Below are 19,475 nucleotides of genomic sequence, written 5' to 3'. Positions count from 1 at the left end.
GGCGCATGCACAATATACCAAATGTACTGCGCATCAGGGCACACCTCCAACCACATCTGAATGAGGGCTACAAAGCATTGTTACCCCACAGTCCAGACACTTTCATCAAAACTGGCTCCTATGCAAAGGTTAGACGCAGGCCATCATTATATGTACTGCATGGCCACAAGCTTTGCACTTTTTACAATATTTTTTAGAGGCACTTTCAAAGCTCTATTACTATGCTACATGCTACAGTGTATACAGCATTTCCACACTATGGGGGTCATTCCGAGTTGATCGCTCACTAACTGTTTTTAGCAGCCGTGCAAACGCTAAGCCGCCGCCCTCTGGGAGTGTATCTTAGCTTAGCAGAAGTGCGACCGAAAGGATCGCAGAGCGACTACAAAAAAAATTGTGCAGTTTCAGAGTAGCTCCAAACCTACTCCTAGCTTGTGATCACTTCAGACTGTTCAGTCCCGGATTTGACGTCACAAACACGCCCTGCGTTCGGGCAGCCACGCCTGCATTCTCCCAGACATGCCTGCGTTTTTCCTGGCATGCCTGCGTTTTTTCGAACACTCCCTGAAAACGGTCAGTTGACACCCAGAAACGCCCTTTTCCTGTCAATCATTCTGCGGCTGCCATTGCGACTGAAAAGCGTCGCTAGACCTTGTGTAAAATTACTTAGCCCGTTGTGAAAGTATGTTGCGCATGCGCAGAAGTGCCACTTTTTCTTTGATCGCTGCGCAGCAAACATTTTTAGCTAGCGATCAACTCGGAATCATCCCCTATATACACTCCTGTGCTCTCTGTGTGTCCAGATGACATCTATGTATAATAAAACAGCTTTTGATCATCCCATTCCATTGGCAAGAAAAACGTGGCATTCAGGAATGTCTGTTTACAGCCGTCCTACCCGATTTCTTGGATGCAAAGCAAACAAATCCTGCAGGTAGTTATTAAAATATTGACTAGGAAGGAAAAGAAATGAGATTAAAGTGAGAGTGTGTGAAACATATTGCTGCTCTGCATTTCAAGTCAGCCTAGCAATATTTACAGTGAGTACAGACACAATCATAGGAAGCTGCGCTTTTCCTGCTCATATCAAAGTATGTGCAGTTAGACAGGAAAGTTCTATTTCCATTCTTAATTAGAGTTTAATGGATTTGGGTTTGGTTAACAAAAATCTATCAGTCAGAAGCTTATTTAAAACTGAATATTGTCATGGACGGGATGTGGTCAGGAGACCGCCGTTCACAACACCTCCTCCTACATCCTGTCCCCTGAGAATCCCGCAGGTAGCCACCGAGCCCGCAGCAAGCCTGCCCCCAGTCCCTCTGTCTCTCATGAAGTTCAGCTCCAATATGAAAAATTAACAGTTAGGATCTGATTGGCTGGTGCCTTTATCACCTTGCACATATCACTGGTTTATCACTTCCTTATGCCTTCTCCAGGTTAATACATCTGCCCCCCTATTTGAAAAATGACAGTTAGGAGCCGATCAGCTGGTACTTTATCTATCTCCACCCAAGGCTTAGTAAATAGACCCCAAAGTACCAACCAACCAGGGACGTGCAGGCAGGGGAGGCAGTGCCTCCCCTGTCACTAATGATTAAAATAATATAAATAAGATACATAAGACACATATTCTGTGTCATATGTATCTTCTTAATATTATTCTAATAAATTTAGACTATGAAATTAGTTTGGGAGGCACTCATAACAAGTGCCTCCCATACACCGTGAAAACGGGGACAAAGCAGGGGGCGGGGCCAAACACTGGGCTTTAAAAGCCCATTAGAAAGAGAGGGGAAAGCGGCACTTATACAAGTGCCTCGCTGACAGCCTGGGATGGGCTTTCAGGCATGACAGCTGTGATTGGACAGCGGATCCAGTGGTGGATCCGCTGGTCCAATCACCCAGAGGCGGTGGGAGAAGCGGAGGTGGGACCCGGCAGTTACTCTGAGCTGTCCCGGGTCACTACAGTAAAGCAGCGGTGGCCCCGGGAAGCCTGGAACTGGAGAGTATGCGGCGGCGGTGGCCAACACTCTCCCGTCTAGTTCCTGCTCCTCCACCCTCCCAGCCAGCAGCAGCATCTCAGGTGAGAGAGGGGGCAGCTGGATGGGCGCATGGGGGGGGGGGGTGGGGGTGCCCTTACTAATAGCGGATTTACAACCCGCTGTGCAGCCAAATCAGCCAAATTAGAGCTGCATGAGTGCGAGGGGGCCCCGCGACATGATTTTAGTCTCAGTAGGAGCCGGCAGTGGCACTACAGTAATGAAACAGAAAAAAAACTACAGCTCCCAGCAGCCCTTGCTGCAGGAAGCTCCCGTTTATTTTCAGTTTCATCACTGTAGTGTGATGCACAGGGGCGGATTGGCCCGGTCCAAATGGCCACGTCCCTCGGTGTCCGTCCGGCCAGAGCATTGTATCCGCACCTCCCACCACCCTGGAGCTGTACCCGCACTGCCCACCCACCATTGTGCTGGCCTCATCGTCCACCGGCTCCTGGCTCCCAGAAGGTGAGGGCGGCTAAAGGAGACACAAACACATAGAAGGGGGAGGGCATACACACATGGAGAGACATAGAATGAAGGGGTGGGTGGGAGACACAGACTGAAGTGGGGGGATTTTTGACACAGAGTGAATTAAGATTCACTCTGAGATCCAGGCAGAACATGATTGCATAGAAGATAGACACAGTTGGGAGATGATGTTGTGCTGAGAAACGACACGGGGTGGGGGGGAGATGGTATTGCTGAGAGGCAACACAGGGAGGAGATAATGTGGAGACGCAAGGGGGAAACTCATACTGTGTAGCGTAATGTGAATTTTGTGTCAAACTGTGTGGGGTAATGTGAATTTCAGCTCATACTGTGTGGCATAATTTGAATTTTGTTTCAAACTGTGTGGGGTTTTGTGAATTTCATCTCATATTGTGTGTTGTAATGTGAATGTGGCTCATACTATGTGGTATAATCAAAATCAGGGTGCAGGTGCTGGGGGTTGCAAGGGGTGGGGAGTGTGTGGGGGGCAGGGGGAGGGGAATGCATTTGCACGTAGGCCCATCACTTGCTAGTTCCGCCACTGGGTCAGGAATAGGTCGGGAAAGTGCAAGCAGCGATAAGGTGTAGCGGCAGTTAGGACTCAGGGTTATGCCGTAGCAGACAGTCCGTACCAGCTGGCGGTCGCACCATTTTGTTTAATTTTTTTCCCTGGGGTGTATTATATCTACTTGTATTATTAGGAACTAGGGACAAATTAGATTAAGCCATGTGATTTTACTGAGAGAATGTAAAACAGTGCTAGACATGTCCCTGGGTGGTGCTAGACATGCACAAAAGACTGTGCTAGACACGCCTCTCTGGCAGTGCACCCCCTAATAAAATTAGCTGCGCACACCTACGATGGGCTGCAGGGAGGTGCAAAAATGGACTAAGATCTGATGTGAAGAAAAAAAATAATAATAAAAAAAATATATATATATATATATATATATATATATATATATATATACAAGCTAGCAACCGACACTGTCACTTCCAACATAACCTGCCGCGGTGCCCATTAAGTGTATGAACAGTTCAGCCGAATCATGGCACTCTGCGGTCTCATTCAATCAATAAAACACAGCTCCAAGAAGCTTGTAGCGACATTTCGGCTTTAATAGCCTTTGTCAAGCATAATAACCAACACAATTTAACAATCATAAGTGCTCAATTTAAATACCCTTACCTCTCTCCACGACGTCACGGACTCCCTCCCGTATCCGGCCGCGTCACTCCGACTTCCGGGTGCACCGCTCCGCTCACACCGCCTCCAATCGCTGCGCGTTGTCATGGTGACACACAAACGTTGCCGGAAACGCTGGCCCTCCTGTACTGTCCACAGCGATCGTGTCCATGTGTCACGGTACAGTACCCCAGAGTCGGCAGACGTCCCACTGATCAACGGGATCAGGATATCCATGGAGTCTGAAAAGAGCATACAACACCCATGAGTAATGTGTACCAAAAAACAAACATGTTAAAATCATTACAGAACATAAAAAACTAAGCTTAGTCGCTAATTACAATAAATCATTGATCAGAGCCCTACCAAGTTAACCAAACCAATTTGTGCATAATATCATAATTAAAAAAATTCTATCTTTTGAACCACATCAAAGAAACACACTTAGGTTTAATTGCTCGTTAAGCCCTCTTGGTTTCACTGTGTCTAGAAGGTGAATCCACTTCGTTTCACATTAGAGTAATTTTCTGTGTCTGTCACCCTGTCTTCCATCATCTGGAACATGATCAATGATCATGTGTCGAAGATTGGCCATATTGTGTTTGGCCTCTTTGAAGTGTCTGGCGATGGGTTGATCAGATCCCTTGCCACTAAGTGCCGCTCTGATGGCGGACCTGTGCAGGGCCATGCGTTCACGACATGTACGTATAGTCTTCCCCACATAACATAACCCGCAGGGGCATTTAATCAAATAAATAATATAAGAGCTAGTACATGTAAGAGCATGTCTAATTTCATAACTGCGGCCAGTATGTGGATGAAAGAAATATTTTCCCGCTGTCATGTGTCCACAAGTGGTGCATCCAGTGCACTTGTGGCAACCATTGCTGCGTCTACTAACACCATCTAGGGATTGTAATTGTTTAGTGATGTCGGCATGTACCGTCCAATCACGAATATTCTTCCCTCTTTGATAACAATGTCTAATGGTGGAGTGTTTAAGACTCTTGATGTCACTTTGAACTACTGGCCACAAATTAGTACTAGACTCTCTGATCTTATTGTGCGCTACAGTATATCTATGTACCCAATTCAGCGTTCTCTTAGAGTTATCCTTAATTTTTTTCTTCAAAGTACTTTCCCTCGACTGTAACCTGACTTTAGTTCTAGTAGAACTGATGGTATCATCTCTGTACCCACGTTCTCTAAATTTGGTGGTCATCTCAAGGTTCTGTTCAAACACAGTTTCATCACTAGTGATTCTTCTGGCTCTCAAAAATTGAGAGTATGGCAGGCTGTTAATGGTGGCCTGAGGGTGAAAGCTGTCAGCTCTCAATAATGTATTTCTGTCCGTTTCTTTTGAAAAAGTACTCGTGTGGATATTATCAATGTCTAACCTAATTTTAACATCAAGATATGTGATCTCTTCACGACTGATGGTATAGGTAAATTTGATGGGACAATCTAAACCATTGATATGCTCAATTAATTTCAGTAATTCTGCATAAGTACCATTCCAGAAGAGAATTACATCATCTATATAGCGTTTATAAAACACTATCAAATCTCTCACCTCTCAGTTGAAGAACAAAGATTTTTCCAATACTGACATGTAAGCATTGGCGTACACCGGGGCCACAGGAGACCCCATGGCACACCCAGAACATTGATTATAATACCGACCATTGAAATAAAAATAGTTCCGTTTAAGAACTAATTCCAGTAATTCAAGAAAAAAATCTAAATCCGGACCCTCATATAATGGATTATCCCTCAATAACAACTTCACTGCCTCAAGACCTCCAGAATGAGGGATGTTTGTATACAAACTATTGATATCTAAGGTACGCATCCATGTATTATGAGGTAGTTCTCCTAACTCTCCCAATTTGAGCAATAAATCCGTGGTATCTCTTAAGTATGTGTTCCCCGCCTGGACGCAAGGATGAAGATAATAATCTAAGTATTTCGATATATTGTTAAATAATGAATCCCTTGCAGACACAATGGGTCGTCCAGGTGGGTCACACATACTCTTGTGGATCTTAGGGAGCGTATAAAGGAGCGGCACCCTAGGTGTATCCACTCTCAAAAATTTGTGAGTGTCAGCATCAATGATGCCGACCTTATTTGCGCCATCCAAAATGGCATCAATCTCTGCTTTATATTGGTTGGTAGGATCAGCAGTTAGTGGAAGATAGACACTTTCTACAGATAACTGCCTATAAATCTCCTCACAATATTTGTCAACGTCCATCAATACCACCCCTCCCCCCTTATCTGCAGCTCTGATAACAATGTTGTTATTGCTGCTTAGTCCCTTTAGTGATGACCATTCTTCTTTGGTCAGATTGTTTCTATGGGGTTTGGGCGTTTTCTGATCATTCACCACTAATGAGTCCAAAGATTTCATGAATCTTTGTATGGCAATGTTATTGGATGTGGGATCAAACTGAGACTTCCTCTTGAATTTGTACCCTCTCTCAACATCTTCTGGATCATCCTTATCATTGAAGAATTCCCTCAATCTCAGTTGTCTACCCAGTCTAAACTGTTCCACCTTCCATTCAAGTGAATCAAAAGGGGTTGTGGGCACAAAACCCAATCCCTTGCTCAGTACAGATTTTTCAGCTTCAGATAATACATGCCTCGAGAGGTTGAAGACTACTTCTTCGACTTGTTGTACTTCTTTCCTTTTCCGCCTGCATTGCCCCCCCCCTCCTCGTGTGTTTCCTCTTCCCCGTGCCCAGCACGGGTTTTCACTCCCAAAGGGGGCTTCCCACCAGATGCTGTCGGCCCATCGATGTCAGTAGAGTCCTCACCTGAAGAGGAAGGTATGTCACTGAAGGTAGTGTGCTCTCTATATCCTTGTCCTCTTCTATTGTTTAACCATCTCTTTCCAGTATAATTTCCTTCTTGGCTTCCTGAAAGCCATCTGTATACACTCATTTCAGTATAGTCTTGGTTGACTCTTTCAAACTTTTGTTTTTTAAAGGCTACCAATTCCTTTTTGTAAGTCGTGACCTGCGAGTTAAGTTTGTCCAGCCAATTACAAGCATGATCTTGCGTTAATTGTTCCTTATACTCTTTCTCCACATCTTGGATTTTACTTCTCACTACTTGTAGTTCAGGGGCTGATTCCTCAACTACTAACGTCATTAAATCTAGGGAACACTTGTTTAGCACGGCTATCCACCGCCGCACGAACTACTTGTTGTAACGTCCGATGGTGGGCGTGTTCCGTACCCTAAACCCCCTGGGGATCTTCTTTTCTCTGATATACTCGGAGAGTGTAATTCCGTGAAGTAGATAATCAATTTCTTTCTTTCTGTGTTTCAGCAAAATATCATATGCATCATTATTAGTAATGGTGCCCTCGGCATCCACAAATCTCTCCTTAAATAATGCTGCCTCCATCTCATTCTCAGAAAATGAAAGAACTTCCCCTATGGGGACATCAGTCCATGAAAAACCACTTGTGTGATCCATATTGCTTGTAACTGTGGGGCAACCACAGTTAACACTGGACAGGACACACAAACAGTGCAAAAATCGTGGCTATTGAGCTCAGTCTCTCTTACACATGGTGTAAGCGAAGGGTATCAACAAACAGCGTGGGTGCTCCGGGTTTCACGGGTTATCCATCAGATAAATCTGAACAAACCCTATATGCAAGCTAGCAACCGGCACTCTCACTTCCAACATCACCTGCCGCGGTGCCCATTAAGTGTATGAACAGTTCAGCCGAATCATGGCACTCTGCGGTCTCATTCAATCAATAAAACACAGCTCCAAGAAGCTTGTAGCGACGTTTCGGCTTTAATAGCCTTTGTCAAGCATAATAACCAACACAATTTAACAATCATAAGTGCTCAATTTAAATACCCTTACCTCTCTCCACGACGCCACGGACTCCCTCCCGTATCCGGCCGCGTCACTCCGACTTCCGGGTGCACCGCTCCGCTCACACTGCCTCCAATCGCTGTGCGTTGTCATGGTGACACACAAACGTTTCCTGTACTGTCTACAGCGATCGTGTCCATGTGTCACGGTACAGTACCCCAGAGTCGGCAGACGTCCCACTCATCAACGAGATCAGGAGATCCATGGAGTCTGAAAAGAGCATACAACACCCATGAGTAATGTGTACCAAAAACAAACATGTTAAAATCATTACAGAACATAAAAAACTCAGCTTAGTCACTAATTACAATAAATCATTGATCAGAGCCCTACCAAGTAAACAGAACCAATTTGTGCATAATATCATAATTCAAAAAATTCTATCTTTTGAACCACATCAAAGAAACACACTTATTTAAATTGAGCACTTATGATTGTTAAATTGTGTTGGTTATTATGCTTGACAAAGGCTATTAAAGCCGAAACGTCGCTACAAGCTTCTTGGAGCTGTGTTGATTCAATGAGACCGCAGAGTGCCATGATTCGGCTGAACTGTTCATACACTTAATGGGCACCGCGGCAGGTGATGTTGGAAGTGAGAGTGCCGGTTGCTAGCTTGCATATAGGGTTTGTTCAGATTTATCTGATGGATAACCCGTGAAACCCGGAGCACCCACGCTGTTTGTTGATACCCTTCGCTTACACCATGTGTAAGAGAGACTGAGCTCAATAGCCACGATTTTTGCACTGTTTGTGTGTCCTGTCCAGTGTTAACTGTGGTTGCCCCACAGTTACAAGCAATATGGATCACACAAGTGGTTTTTCATGGACTGATGTCCCCATAGGGGAAGTTCTTTCATTTTCTGAGAATGAGATGGAGGCAGCATTATTTAAGGAGAGATTTGTGGATGCCGAGGGCACCATTACTAATAATGATGCATATGATATTTTGCTGAAACACAGAAAGAAAGAAATTGATTATCTACTTCACGGAATTACACTCTCCGAGTATATCAGAGAAAAGAAGATCCCCAGGGGGTTTAGGGTACGGAACACGCCCACCATCGGACGTTACAACAAGTAGTTCGTGCGGCGGTGGATAGCCGTGCTAAACAAGTGTTCCCTAGATTTAATGACGTTAGTAGTTGAGGAATCAGCCCCTGAACTACAAGTAGTGAGAAGTAAAATCCAAGATGTGGAGAAAGAGTATAAGGAACAATTAACGCAAGATCATGCTTGTAATTGGCTGGACAAACTTAACTCGCAGGTCACGACTTACAAAAAGGAATTGGTAGCCTTTAAAAAACGAAAGTTTGAAAGAGTCAACCAAGACTATACTGAAATGAGTGTATACAGATGGCTTTCAGGAAGCCAAGAAGGAAATTATACTGGAAAGAGATGGTTAAACAATAGAAGAGGACAAGGATATAGAGAGCACACTTCCTTCAGTGACATACCTTCCTCTTCAGGTGAGGACTCTACTGACATCGATGGGCCGACAGCATCTGGTGGGAAGCCCCCTCTAGGAGTGAAAACCCGTGCTGGGTACGGGGGAAGAGGAAACACACGAGGAGGGGGGGGGGGGGGGGGCAATGCAGGTGGAAAAGGAAAGAAGTACATCAAGTCGAAGAAGTAGTCTTCAACCTCTCGAGGCATGTATTATCTGAAGCTGAAAAATCTGTACTGAGCAAGGGATTGGGTTTTGTGCCCACAACCCCTTTTGATTCACTTGAATGGAAGGTGGAACAGTTTAGACTGGGTAGACAACTGAGATTGAGGGAATTCTTCAATGATAAGGATGATCCAGAAGATGTTGAGAGAGGGTTCATATTCAAGAGGAAGTCTCAGTATGATCCCACATCCAATAACATTGCCATACAAAGCTTCATGAAATCTTTGGACTCATTAGTGGTGAATGATCAGAAGACGCCCAAACCCCATAGAAACAATCTGACCAAAGAAGAATGGTCAGCACTAAAGGGACTAAGCAGCAATAACAACATTGTTATCAGAGCTGCAGATAAGGGGGGAGGGGTGGTATTGATGGACGTTGACAAATATTGTGAGGAGATTTATAGGCAGTTATCTGTAGAAAGTGTCTATCTTCCACTAACTGCTGATCCTACCAACCAATATAAAGCAGAGATTGATGCCATTTTAGATGGGGCGAATAAGGATGGCATCATTGATGCTGACACTCACAAATTTTTGAGAGTGGATACACCTATGTTGCCGCTCCTTTATACGCTCCATAAGATCCACAAGAGTATGTGTGACCCACCTGGACGACCCATTGTGTCTGCAAGGGATTCATTATTTAACAATATATCGAAATACTTAGATCATTATCTTCAGCCTTGCGTCCAGGTGGGAAACACATACTTAAGAGATACCACGGATTTATTGCTCAAATTGGGAGAGTTAGGAGAACTACCTCATAATACATGGATGTGTACCTTAGATATCAATAGTTTATATACAAACATCCCTCATTCTGGAGGTCTTGAGGCAGTGAAGTTGTTATTGAGGGATAATCCATTATATGAGGGTCCGGATTTAGATTTTTTTCTTGAATTACTGGAATTAGTTCTTAAACTGAACTATTTTTATTTCAATGGTCGGTATTATAATCAATGTTCTGGGTGTGCCATGGGGTCTCCTGTGGCCCCGGTGTACGCCAATGCTTACATGTCAGTATTGGAAAAATCTTTGTTCTTCAACCGAGAGGTGAGAGATTTGATAGTGTTTTATAAACACTATATAGATGATGTGATTCTCTTCTGGAATGGTACTTATGCAGAATTACTGAAATTAATTGAGCATATCAATGGTTTAGATTGTCCCATCAAATTTACCTATACCATCAGTCGTGAAGAGATCACATATCTTGATGTTAAAATTAGGTTAGACATTGATAATAATATCCACACGAGTATTTTTTCAAAAGAAACGGACAGAAATACATTATTGAGAGCTGACAGCTTTCACCCTCAGGCCACCATTAACAGCCTGCCATACTCTCAATTTTTGAGAGCCAGAAGAATCACTAGTGATGAAACTGTGTTTGAACAGAACCTTGAGATGATGACCACCAAATTTAGAGAACGTGGGTACAGAGATGATACCATCAGTTCTACTAGAACTAAAGCCAGGTTACAGTTGAGGGAAAGTACTTTGAAGAAAAAAATTAAGGATAACTCTAAGAGAACGCTGAATTGGGTACATAGATATACTGTAGCGCACAATAAGATCAGAGAGTCTAGTACTAATTTGTGGCCAGTAGTTCAAAGTGACATCAAGAGTCTTAAACACTCCACCATTAGACATTGTTATCAAAGAGGGAAGAATATTCGTGATTGGACGGTACATGCCGACATCACTAAACAATTACAATCCCTAGATGGTGTTAGTAGACGCAGCAATGGTTGCCACAAGTGCACTGGTTGCACCACTTGTGGACACATGACAGCGGGAAAATATTTCTTTCATCCACATACTGGCCGCAGATATGAAATTAGACATGCTCTTACATGTACTAGCTCTTATATTATTTATTTGATTAAATGCCCCTGCGGGTTATGTTATGTGGGGAAGACTATACGTACATGTCGTGAACGCATGGCCCTGCACAGATCCGCCATCAGAGCGGCACTTAGTGGCAAGGGATCTGATCAACCCATCGCCAGACACTTCAAAGAGGCCAAACACAATATGGCCAATCTTCGACACATGATCATTGATCATGTTCCAGATGATGGAAGACAGGGTAACAGACACAGAAAATTACTCCAATGTGAAACGAAGTGGATTCACCTTCTAGACACAGTGAAACCAAGAGGGCTTAACGAGCAATTAAACCTAAGTGTGTTTCTTTGATGTGGTTCAAAAGATAGAATTTTTTGAATTATGATATTATGCACAAATTGGTTCTGTTTACTTGGTAGGGCTCTGATCAATGATTTATTGTAATTAGTGACTAAGCTGAGTTTTTTATGTTCTGTAATGATTTTAACATGTTTGTTTTTTGGTACACATTACTCATGGGTGTTGTATGCTCTTTTCAGACTCCATGGATCTCCTGATCCCGTTGATGAGTGGGACGTCTGCCGACTCTGGGGTACTGTACCGTGACACATGGACACGATCGCTGTGGACTGTACAGGAGGGCCAGCGTTTCCGGCAATGTTTGTGTGTTACCATGACAACGCACAGCGATTGGAGGCGGTGTGAGCGGAGCGGTGCACCCGGAAGTCGAAGTGACGCGGCCGGATATGGGAGGGAGTCCGTGGCGTCGTGGAGAGGGGTAAGGGTATTTAAATTGAGCACTTATGATTGTTAAATTGTGTTGGTTATTATGCTTGACAAAGGCTATTAAAGCCGAAACGTCGCTACAAGCTTCTTGGAGCTGTGTTTTATTGATTGAATGAGACCGCAGAGTGCCATGATTCGGTTGATATATATATATATATATAATGCCTCCCCAACCAAAGACCTCACTGCACGTCACTGCAACCAACCAGTTTCTAACTGTAATTTAAAAAAAACAAACAGCCTGTAACATTACACTTAGGAGCAGATTGGCTGGAATGTTATGTCTTTCCAAGGCTTAGTACATGATATGCCCTTTAATTTAATAAAGTAGTGGTTCCTAAACATCGGTGCTCCAGGCACCCTAACAGTGCAGGGGCACAATGCATTATTATTCGTCACGATATTACAGCTCTACTCGCGGTGCTCTAGTCTCCTTTTATGCTGGTGTGTAGAAAGTGACACTCACCATAGCGGTTCCTGCGATAGCAAGCAGCCTCCGCGATGTATATGTGTCAGCATTTAGTGTAGTGCGCATGGCCTAAATTAGGGGCCAGATGTAATGACACACAAATTCAGCGGCCGTACGGGATGGTGGCTGAACCCGGACGATTTTTTTAAAGGGGCATACCAAGGCAAAACCAGTTTGGCTATATGTGTATATGTATATGTATATGTATATGTATATATATATATATATATATATATATATATATATATATATAATAGGAATCCCTGCACTCTCACGTAATACAGGCAATTACTGGGGTGCCAATCAAGGTCCAACCTAATGAAAGATGGGGCCCATAGTACAACATACAGTATCTTCACTATGTGGAAAAGACAGCACTCTCCAGATTAAAGTTTCAAAAAATCAAAAAGTTCGTATTTATTATAAAGTCTATCTCACAGTTTCCAGGAAGTGTCCAACGTTTCGGTCCACACCAGGACCTTTTTCAAGGTATACAGCAACAAAAACATCAGGTACAGCAATGCAGCATAAGTCAAATGAAGTAGGAAAACTGGAGTACAGAATGAGCCTCACAGGCCCCTATTTTATACCCTGAAAGGGAGCCATTCCCGCCTCCAGTGACGCCGGAGACGGGGTGGAACGCAAACATCACTTCGGGTAATACCGGAAGTGAGTCGCGCTATATTATCAAGTCATAACTAAACTTTAAGTGCCGCACTACATGACATTTAACACCTCTAATGTGGAACAGGAAGCGCAAAGTGAGCTGGAGCACAAAGGGGGAACCACTACAAGTTGCACCCTTCGCGCCCGAGCCAGGTGTGGTGCCTGGTGGAACGCATGCTGGCACGCAGGCGTCACTTCCGGTGTTTACCGGAAGTGAGCCGCGCTACACAATTGAATAGTGAGGCATACAATAGCGTACATAGAAGGTGGGGCACCATAGGAGAGCATGTATTAGGCACAAAGACGGGGCAATTCACATTATTTGAATGGTGCCATTTACGTCGGAGCCAAATGGAATACATAATGGAACGCAGACGTAATTTCCGGTGATACCGGAAGTGGGCCGCGTCACAGTGATAGGTAGCAGGAATAAATGTCTATAATGTACCTACATCATGTAGGTAACTATTGGCCGATAAACTTGGAGATCCATATGAGTTAACCCATTGATAATGGGTATCACAGTGGGATCAACATAAATAGGGTATATATAGAGACCTGTGAGGTCACTATGAGGAAAAACATACGTGTAAAGCACTGTAACAGAAAAATGCAAAATATTACAAGAGTGGTGTCAAACTAATCACACTGAAAAAACATAACGTGTATCTACAAGGGTACGTAGGATGGGGTGATGATGTACATATAAGTTTCAAAAGTTATTTCAAGAAAATTGACAACGGGTTGTTTTCATTCATGCCCCTAGGGGCAATAGTGTCCAATCTGTAAATCCATGAACTCTCTCTCTTACTGAGCAGCAGGGTACAATCTCCCCCTCGAGGTGGTGGGGGGATCCAGTCAATAAGCTTCGATCTGAGGTCCAATACCTGATGTCGGGATGTCATGAAATGCCGGGCTACTGGCAATGTAGCTGTCCCGGTTGTGATTGCTTGGTGGATAGAAGTTCTGTGGTTGGCCAACCTGTCTCGGAATCGCCTGGAGGTCATCCCGACATAGTAGAGTCCACATGGGCTAGTTAGAATATAGATAAGGTGGTCCATCAAACAATGCAATCTGTATTTAATCGCTATCGGTCGTCCAGAGTGGGGATGTGGAAAAGATGATCCTGTGAGCATACCTCTGCAGGTAGTGCAGCCTGTACACTTAAAACAACCTGGGCGTTGTTCATGGAGCCATGTATGTGTCGTGGAGGGACTGTGCTCAATCAGGGGTCTCATCAGCAGCTGTTTAAGGTTTGATGCTCTACGATAGGCCATCATCGGGGGAGTACTTTTTTCAGTTTAAGGTGGTCATCTGTTGTAAGGATCGGCCAATGTTTACGGATTGATCTGGTGATCTTGTTGGATTGATTACTGTATGTGGTGGTAAACACCATCCGATTTGTGGTTGATGTGCCCTGAGTATTGATGGTCGGCTCAGCAAACTTCTTCCTGGCTTTCAGCAAACACCTTGCAATTATCTCCTTCTTGTAGCCTCGTTGTACAAACCGCGTGGTCATCTCTGATAGTTGGCTCTCCATGGTGTCCTTTTCTGAATTGTTCCGCATCACCCTGAGGAATTGCGAAACTGGGAGGTTGTATTTTAAGGCCGGTGGATGTTGACTACTAGAGAGTAGCAGAGTGTTTCTGTCTGTGGGCTTTCTATACAAACTCGTGATGATACGGCCCTCTTCCTGCTTTACACGTATGTTTTTCCTCATAGTGACCTCACAGGTCTCTATCTATACCCTATTTATGTTGATCCCACTGTGATACCCATTATCAATGGGTTAACTCATATGGATCTCCAAGTTTATCGGCCAATAGTTACCTACATGATGTAGGTACATTATAGACATTTATTCCTGCTACCTATCACTGTGACGCGGCCCACTTCCGGTATCACCGGAAATTACGTCTGCGTTCCATTATGTATTCCACTTGGCTCCGACGTAAATGGCACCATTCAAATAATGTGAATTGCCCCGTCTTTGTGCCTAATACATGCTCTCCTATGGTGCCCCACCTTCTATGTACGCTAGTGTATGCCTCACTATTCAGTTGTGTAGCGCGGCTCACTTCCGGTAAACACCGGAAGTGACGCCTGCGTGCCAGCATGCGTTCCACCAGGCACCTCACCTGGCTTGGGCGTGAAGGGCGCAACTTGTAGTGGTTCCCCCTTTGTGCTCCAGCTCACTTTGAGCTTCCTGTTCCACATTAGAGGTGTTAAATGTCATGTAGTGCGGCACTTAAAGTTTAGTTATGACTTGTTAATATAGCGCGACTCACTTCCGGTATTACCCGAAGTGATGTTTGCGTTCCACCTTGCGTTCCACCCCGTCTCCGGCGTCACTGGAGGCGGGAATGGCGCCCTTTCAGGGTATAAAATAGGGGCCTGTGAGGCTCATTCGGTACTCCAGTTTTCCTACTTCATTTGACTTATGCTGCATTGCTGTACCTGATGTTTTTGTTGCTGTAAAAAAGGTCCTGGTGTGGACCGAAACGTTGGACACTTCCTGGAAACTGTGAGATAGACTTTATAATAAATACGAACTTTTTGATTTTTTGAAACTTTAATCTGGAGAGTGCTGTCTTTTCCACATAGTGAAGATACTGTATGATATATATATATATATATATATATATATATATATGTATATATATATAGCTTCAAGTTATATGAATCAAGTGAAGAGACTTAAAGGATATTAGTCCAAATATTAAGAATTGCTATCATCATATTTTTATGTATTTTACTAAATCTTTGTATTAAGTGTAGCCTTTTTATATATCTGAATATTTGATTGTGAATAATATATTCCATCTAGAAGGTGGCTGAGACTGATGGATCTAATGGTCTAGGACAGGGGTGGCCAAACCAGTCCTCGGGATCTACCAACAGTTCATGTTTTCCAGACCTCCTGGAGATCTGTAGAATTGTCAGTTAGTAAATGAATGCAGCACATCTTAATTAGTAATGACTACACCTGTGCACCAGCTAGGTGGTCTGGAAAATGTGAACTGTTGGTAGATCTCGAGGACTGGTTTGGCCAGCCCTGGTCTAGGACTATAACCAAATAGAGGCACCAATTACACTACTGTTGTGTGTGTGTGTGTGTGTATATATATATATATATATATATATATATATGCACACATATACACATAAACACACACACACAAACACACACATACAGTGCATCCGGAAAATATTCACAGCGCTTCACTTTTTCCACATTTTGTTATGTTACAGCCTTATTCCAAAATGGACTAAATTCATTTTTCCCCCTCAAAATTCCACACACAATACCCCATAATGACAAAATGAAAAAAGTTTGCAAATTTATTAAAAATAAAAAACTAAGAATTCCCATGTATATAAGTGTTCACAGCCTTTGCCATGAAGCTCAAAATTGAGCTCAGGTGCATCCTGTTTCCACTGATCAACCTTGAGATGTTCGTACAGCTTAATTGGAGTCCACCTGTGGTAAATTCAGTTGATTGGACATGATTTGGAAAGGCACACACCTGTCTATATAAGGTCCCACACTTGACGGCGCATGTCAGAGCACAAACCAAGCATGAAGTCAAAGGAATTGTCTGTAGACCTCTGAGACAGGACTGTCTCCAGGCACAAATCTGGGGAAGGGTAGAGAAAAATATCTGCTGCTTTGAAGGTCCCAATGAGCACAGTGGCCTCTATCATCTGTAAATGTAAGAAGTCCGGAACCACCAGGACTCTTCCTAGAGCTGGCCGTCCGTCTAAACTGAGCAATCGGGGGAGAAGGGTCCTAGTCAGGGAGGTGACCAAGAACCCGATGGGCACTCTGTCAGAGCTACAACATTCCTCTGTGGAGAGAGGAGAACCTTCTAGAAGGACAACCATCTCTGCAGCAATCCACCATTCTGGCCTCCTAAGTAAAAAGCACATTGCAGCCCGTCTGGAGTTTCCCAAAATGCACCTAAAGCACTCTCAGACCATGAGAAACAAAATTCTCTGGTCTGATGAGACTCTTTGGCGTCAATGCCAGGCGTCATGTTTGGAGGAAACCAGGCACCGCTCATCACCAGGCTAATACCATCCCTACAGTGAAGCATGGTGGTGGCAGCATCATGCTGTGGGGATATTTTTCAGCGGCAGGAACTGGGAGACTAGTCAGGATAGAGGGAAAGATGAATGGAGCAATGTATAGAGACATCATGGATGAAAATCTGCTCCCGAGCACTCGACTTCAGACTGGGGCGATGGTTCATCTTTCAGCAAAAGACCCTAAGCACACAGTCAAGATATCAAAGGAGTGGCTTTGTGAATGTCCTTGAGTGGCCCAGCCAGAGCCCAGACTTGAATCCGATTGAACATCTCTGGAGAGATCTGAAAATGGCTATGCACCGATGCTACCCATCCAACCTGATTAAGGTTGAGAGGTGCTGCAAAGAGGTATAGGTAAAGATAGGTGTGCCAAGCTTGTGGCGTCATATTCAAAAAGACTTGAGGCTGTAATTGCTGCCAAAGGTGCATCAACAAAGTATTGAGCAAAGGCTGTGAATACTTATGTACATGTGATTTCTTAGTTTTTTATTTTTAATAAATTTGCTAAAATCTCAAAAAAACTTTTTCACGTTGTCATTGTGGGGTATTGTGTGTAGAATTTTTATGGAAAAAATGAATTTATTCCATTTTAGAATAATGCTGTAACATAACAAAATGTGGAAAAAGTGAAGCGCTGTGAATACTATCCTGATGCACTGTGCGTATATGTATAACTGGAAGAAGGGCGTGTCATAGAGGTCTATGAGGGAGAGCCGTGAAGCCACTGGGGTGCGAGACAGACCGGTATGCGGGAGACCAAGACAACGCAAGTGCTTTAAAAGGACGTGATGCATAAGCAATGAACACAATTACCGGTAAAAACATACCTAGCACGGCGCTAGGAGATTGATGCATTCTGCCCCAGGTTTTAAGAATATCCTTATTTGTGCATAGGTTACTTTAATTAGTAGAGTACATTCAAGTTGATTAAACCATCTGTATTGAACCATTGATATCCTTCAAACCTGAGCTATTAGCATGCTTTGAGAACCGAGTTTAGGAACCACTGTTACATCATACATCCCCTGCTGCCTCTTTTACTAAATATACAGCTTTATTTTTTAGATTATTAGTGTTTCTTTTGTTACTATATAGGTTATGCACAATTATTTTTGTTACCAGATACAGGATAAAAGTGTTCAATGAAAAAAATTAAATCCAATAAATAGTGCATAGCTGTGTTGGGTCGTATCCAAGGTCAATAAGCAATCAGTCAATGGGGATATAAAGGTATTTGTATAAACACAGGAGAAAGCTAGATAATATAGCAATGTATATAGTAAAACTTACATGAAGTCATGTACAAACCAATGTATAAAAGTTGTCTGGAAGCGGAAATTCACTTTAATTAAAAAGTAAGTTTTATCTATTTCATTCCAGAAATAACATCTTCTGCTAAACGGCCTTTAGATGAGCAGCAGACACATTGTTCTGCCTGTCACCATTCACTTGCTTGCCAGCTCTGGTCACTCTGTGGTGTTCCAGCAAGCAATCAATCGGCTTATCCATGGATTGGGCCTTGATACTCAACTCTTTCTGGTGTCTGAGCGGGCAGCTCCAGTACAGCGCTACGTGGAGCGCCGGAGAAAACGGGAATTTCCAGGGATCTCTGTGACACTCTTCCTTCGTGAAGACCTAGGTGAAGAAAGGATATCTCTCCTGCAAAGCTTTTTCCAGCTACCACCATGGGATCACATCAACCCCGAACATAACCAAGGTCCATCCTCCTCAATCAGTCAAACATGTGATGATTTTTACTGTCTGGATGCCCACATGCCAGTGTGGGGAATAAGACGGGTGCATTATGGCGCAGAGATCCTAAGAGTTACCTTATACTGTAGCTATGATAACTATGAGGATGCAGTGAGACTTTATGAAATGATTCTGAGGATGGAGGCAACCAGCCAGATGGCCAGATTCTGCTCCTTTGTATTGCAGTCTACCAGACACACATCCATACAGTTCTCCTTAAAACAGCTGCCCCCAGGAGTGTCTGTACAAGTGAAAGATTCCTGTGCTCTTCAGTTCATCATACAAGCCATAGGACAACTGGTTCCCTTGCTACCTTACCCTTGTATGCCAATCAGTGACACACGCTGGCAAACCCAAGATTATGATGGCAACAAAATCTTACTTCTGGTAATGATCCTTGGTAAAAAAAAAAGTTTTTCTATGTTTTTTAGTACATATACTTTGGTAAGGGAAGGGATAAGGGAAATTTGCAATCAAAACATTATTTTAATATGCTGTATAAAATAATATACTGTATTTGCATTTCATAAAAAGAGTTTGGCTTATATTGCTTTATTTTAATTGTATTCTC

At 43.4% G+C, this 19,475-nt stretch overlaps 1 protein-coding gene across 4 annotated transcripts in view; it reads left to right on the top strand.

The window, feature by feature from the left end:
- Positions 1–19,475, top strand: part of FAM124B (family with sequence similarity 124 member B) — a 59,262-nt gene that overhangs the window by 33,110 nt on the left and 6,677 nt on the right. For 2 of the 4 annotated variants that reach the window (XM_063915921.1, XM_063915918.1), the window contains exon 3: positions 18,533–19,291. In XM_063915921.1, the coding sequence (XP_063771991.1) occupies positions 18,563–19,291 (729 nt within the window). In that variant the 5' untranslated portion in view covers positions 18,533–18,562. Of the gene's footprint in view, positions 1–11,681; positions 11,921–18,512; positions 19,292–19,475 lie in introns of all 4 variants that reach the window. The other 2 variants (XM_063915919.1, XM_063915920.1) reach the window with 2 other exon arrangements.

Source organism: Pseudophryne corroboree, chromosome 4 (genome assembly GCF_028390025.1).
Source record: "Pseudophryne corroboree isolate aPseCor3 chromosome 4, aPseCor3.hap2, whole genome shotgun sequence".
NCBI classification, from domain to species: domain Eukaryota; kingdom Metazoa; phylum Chordata; class Amphibia; order Anura; family Myobatrachidae; genus Pseudophryne; species Pseudophryne corroboree.
This window is presented reverse-complemented; position numbering and strand designations above follow the sequence as displayed.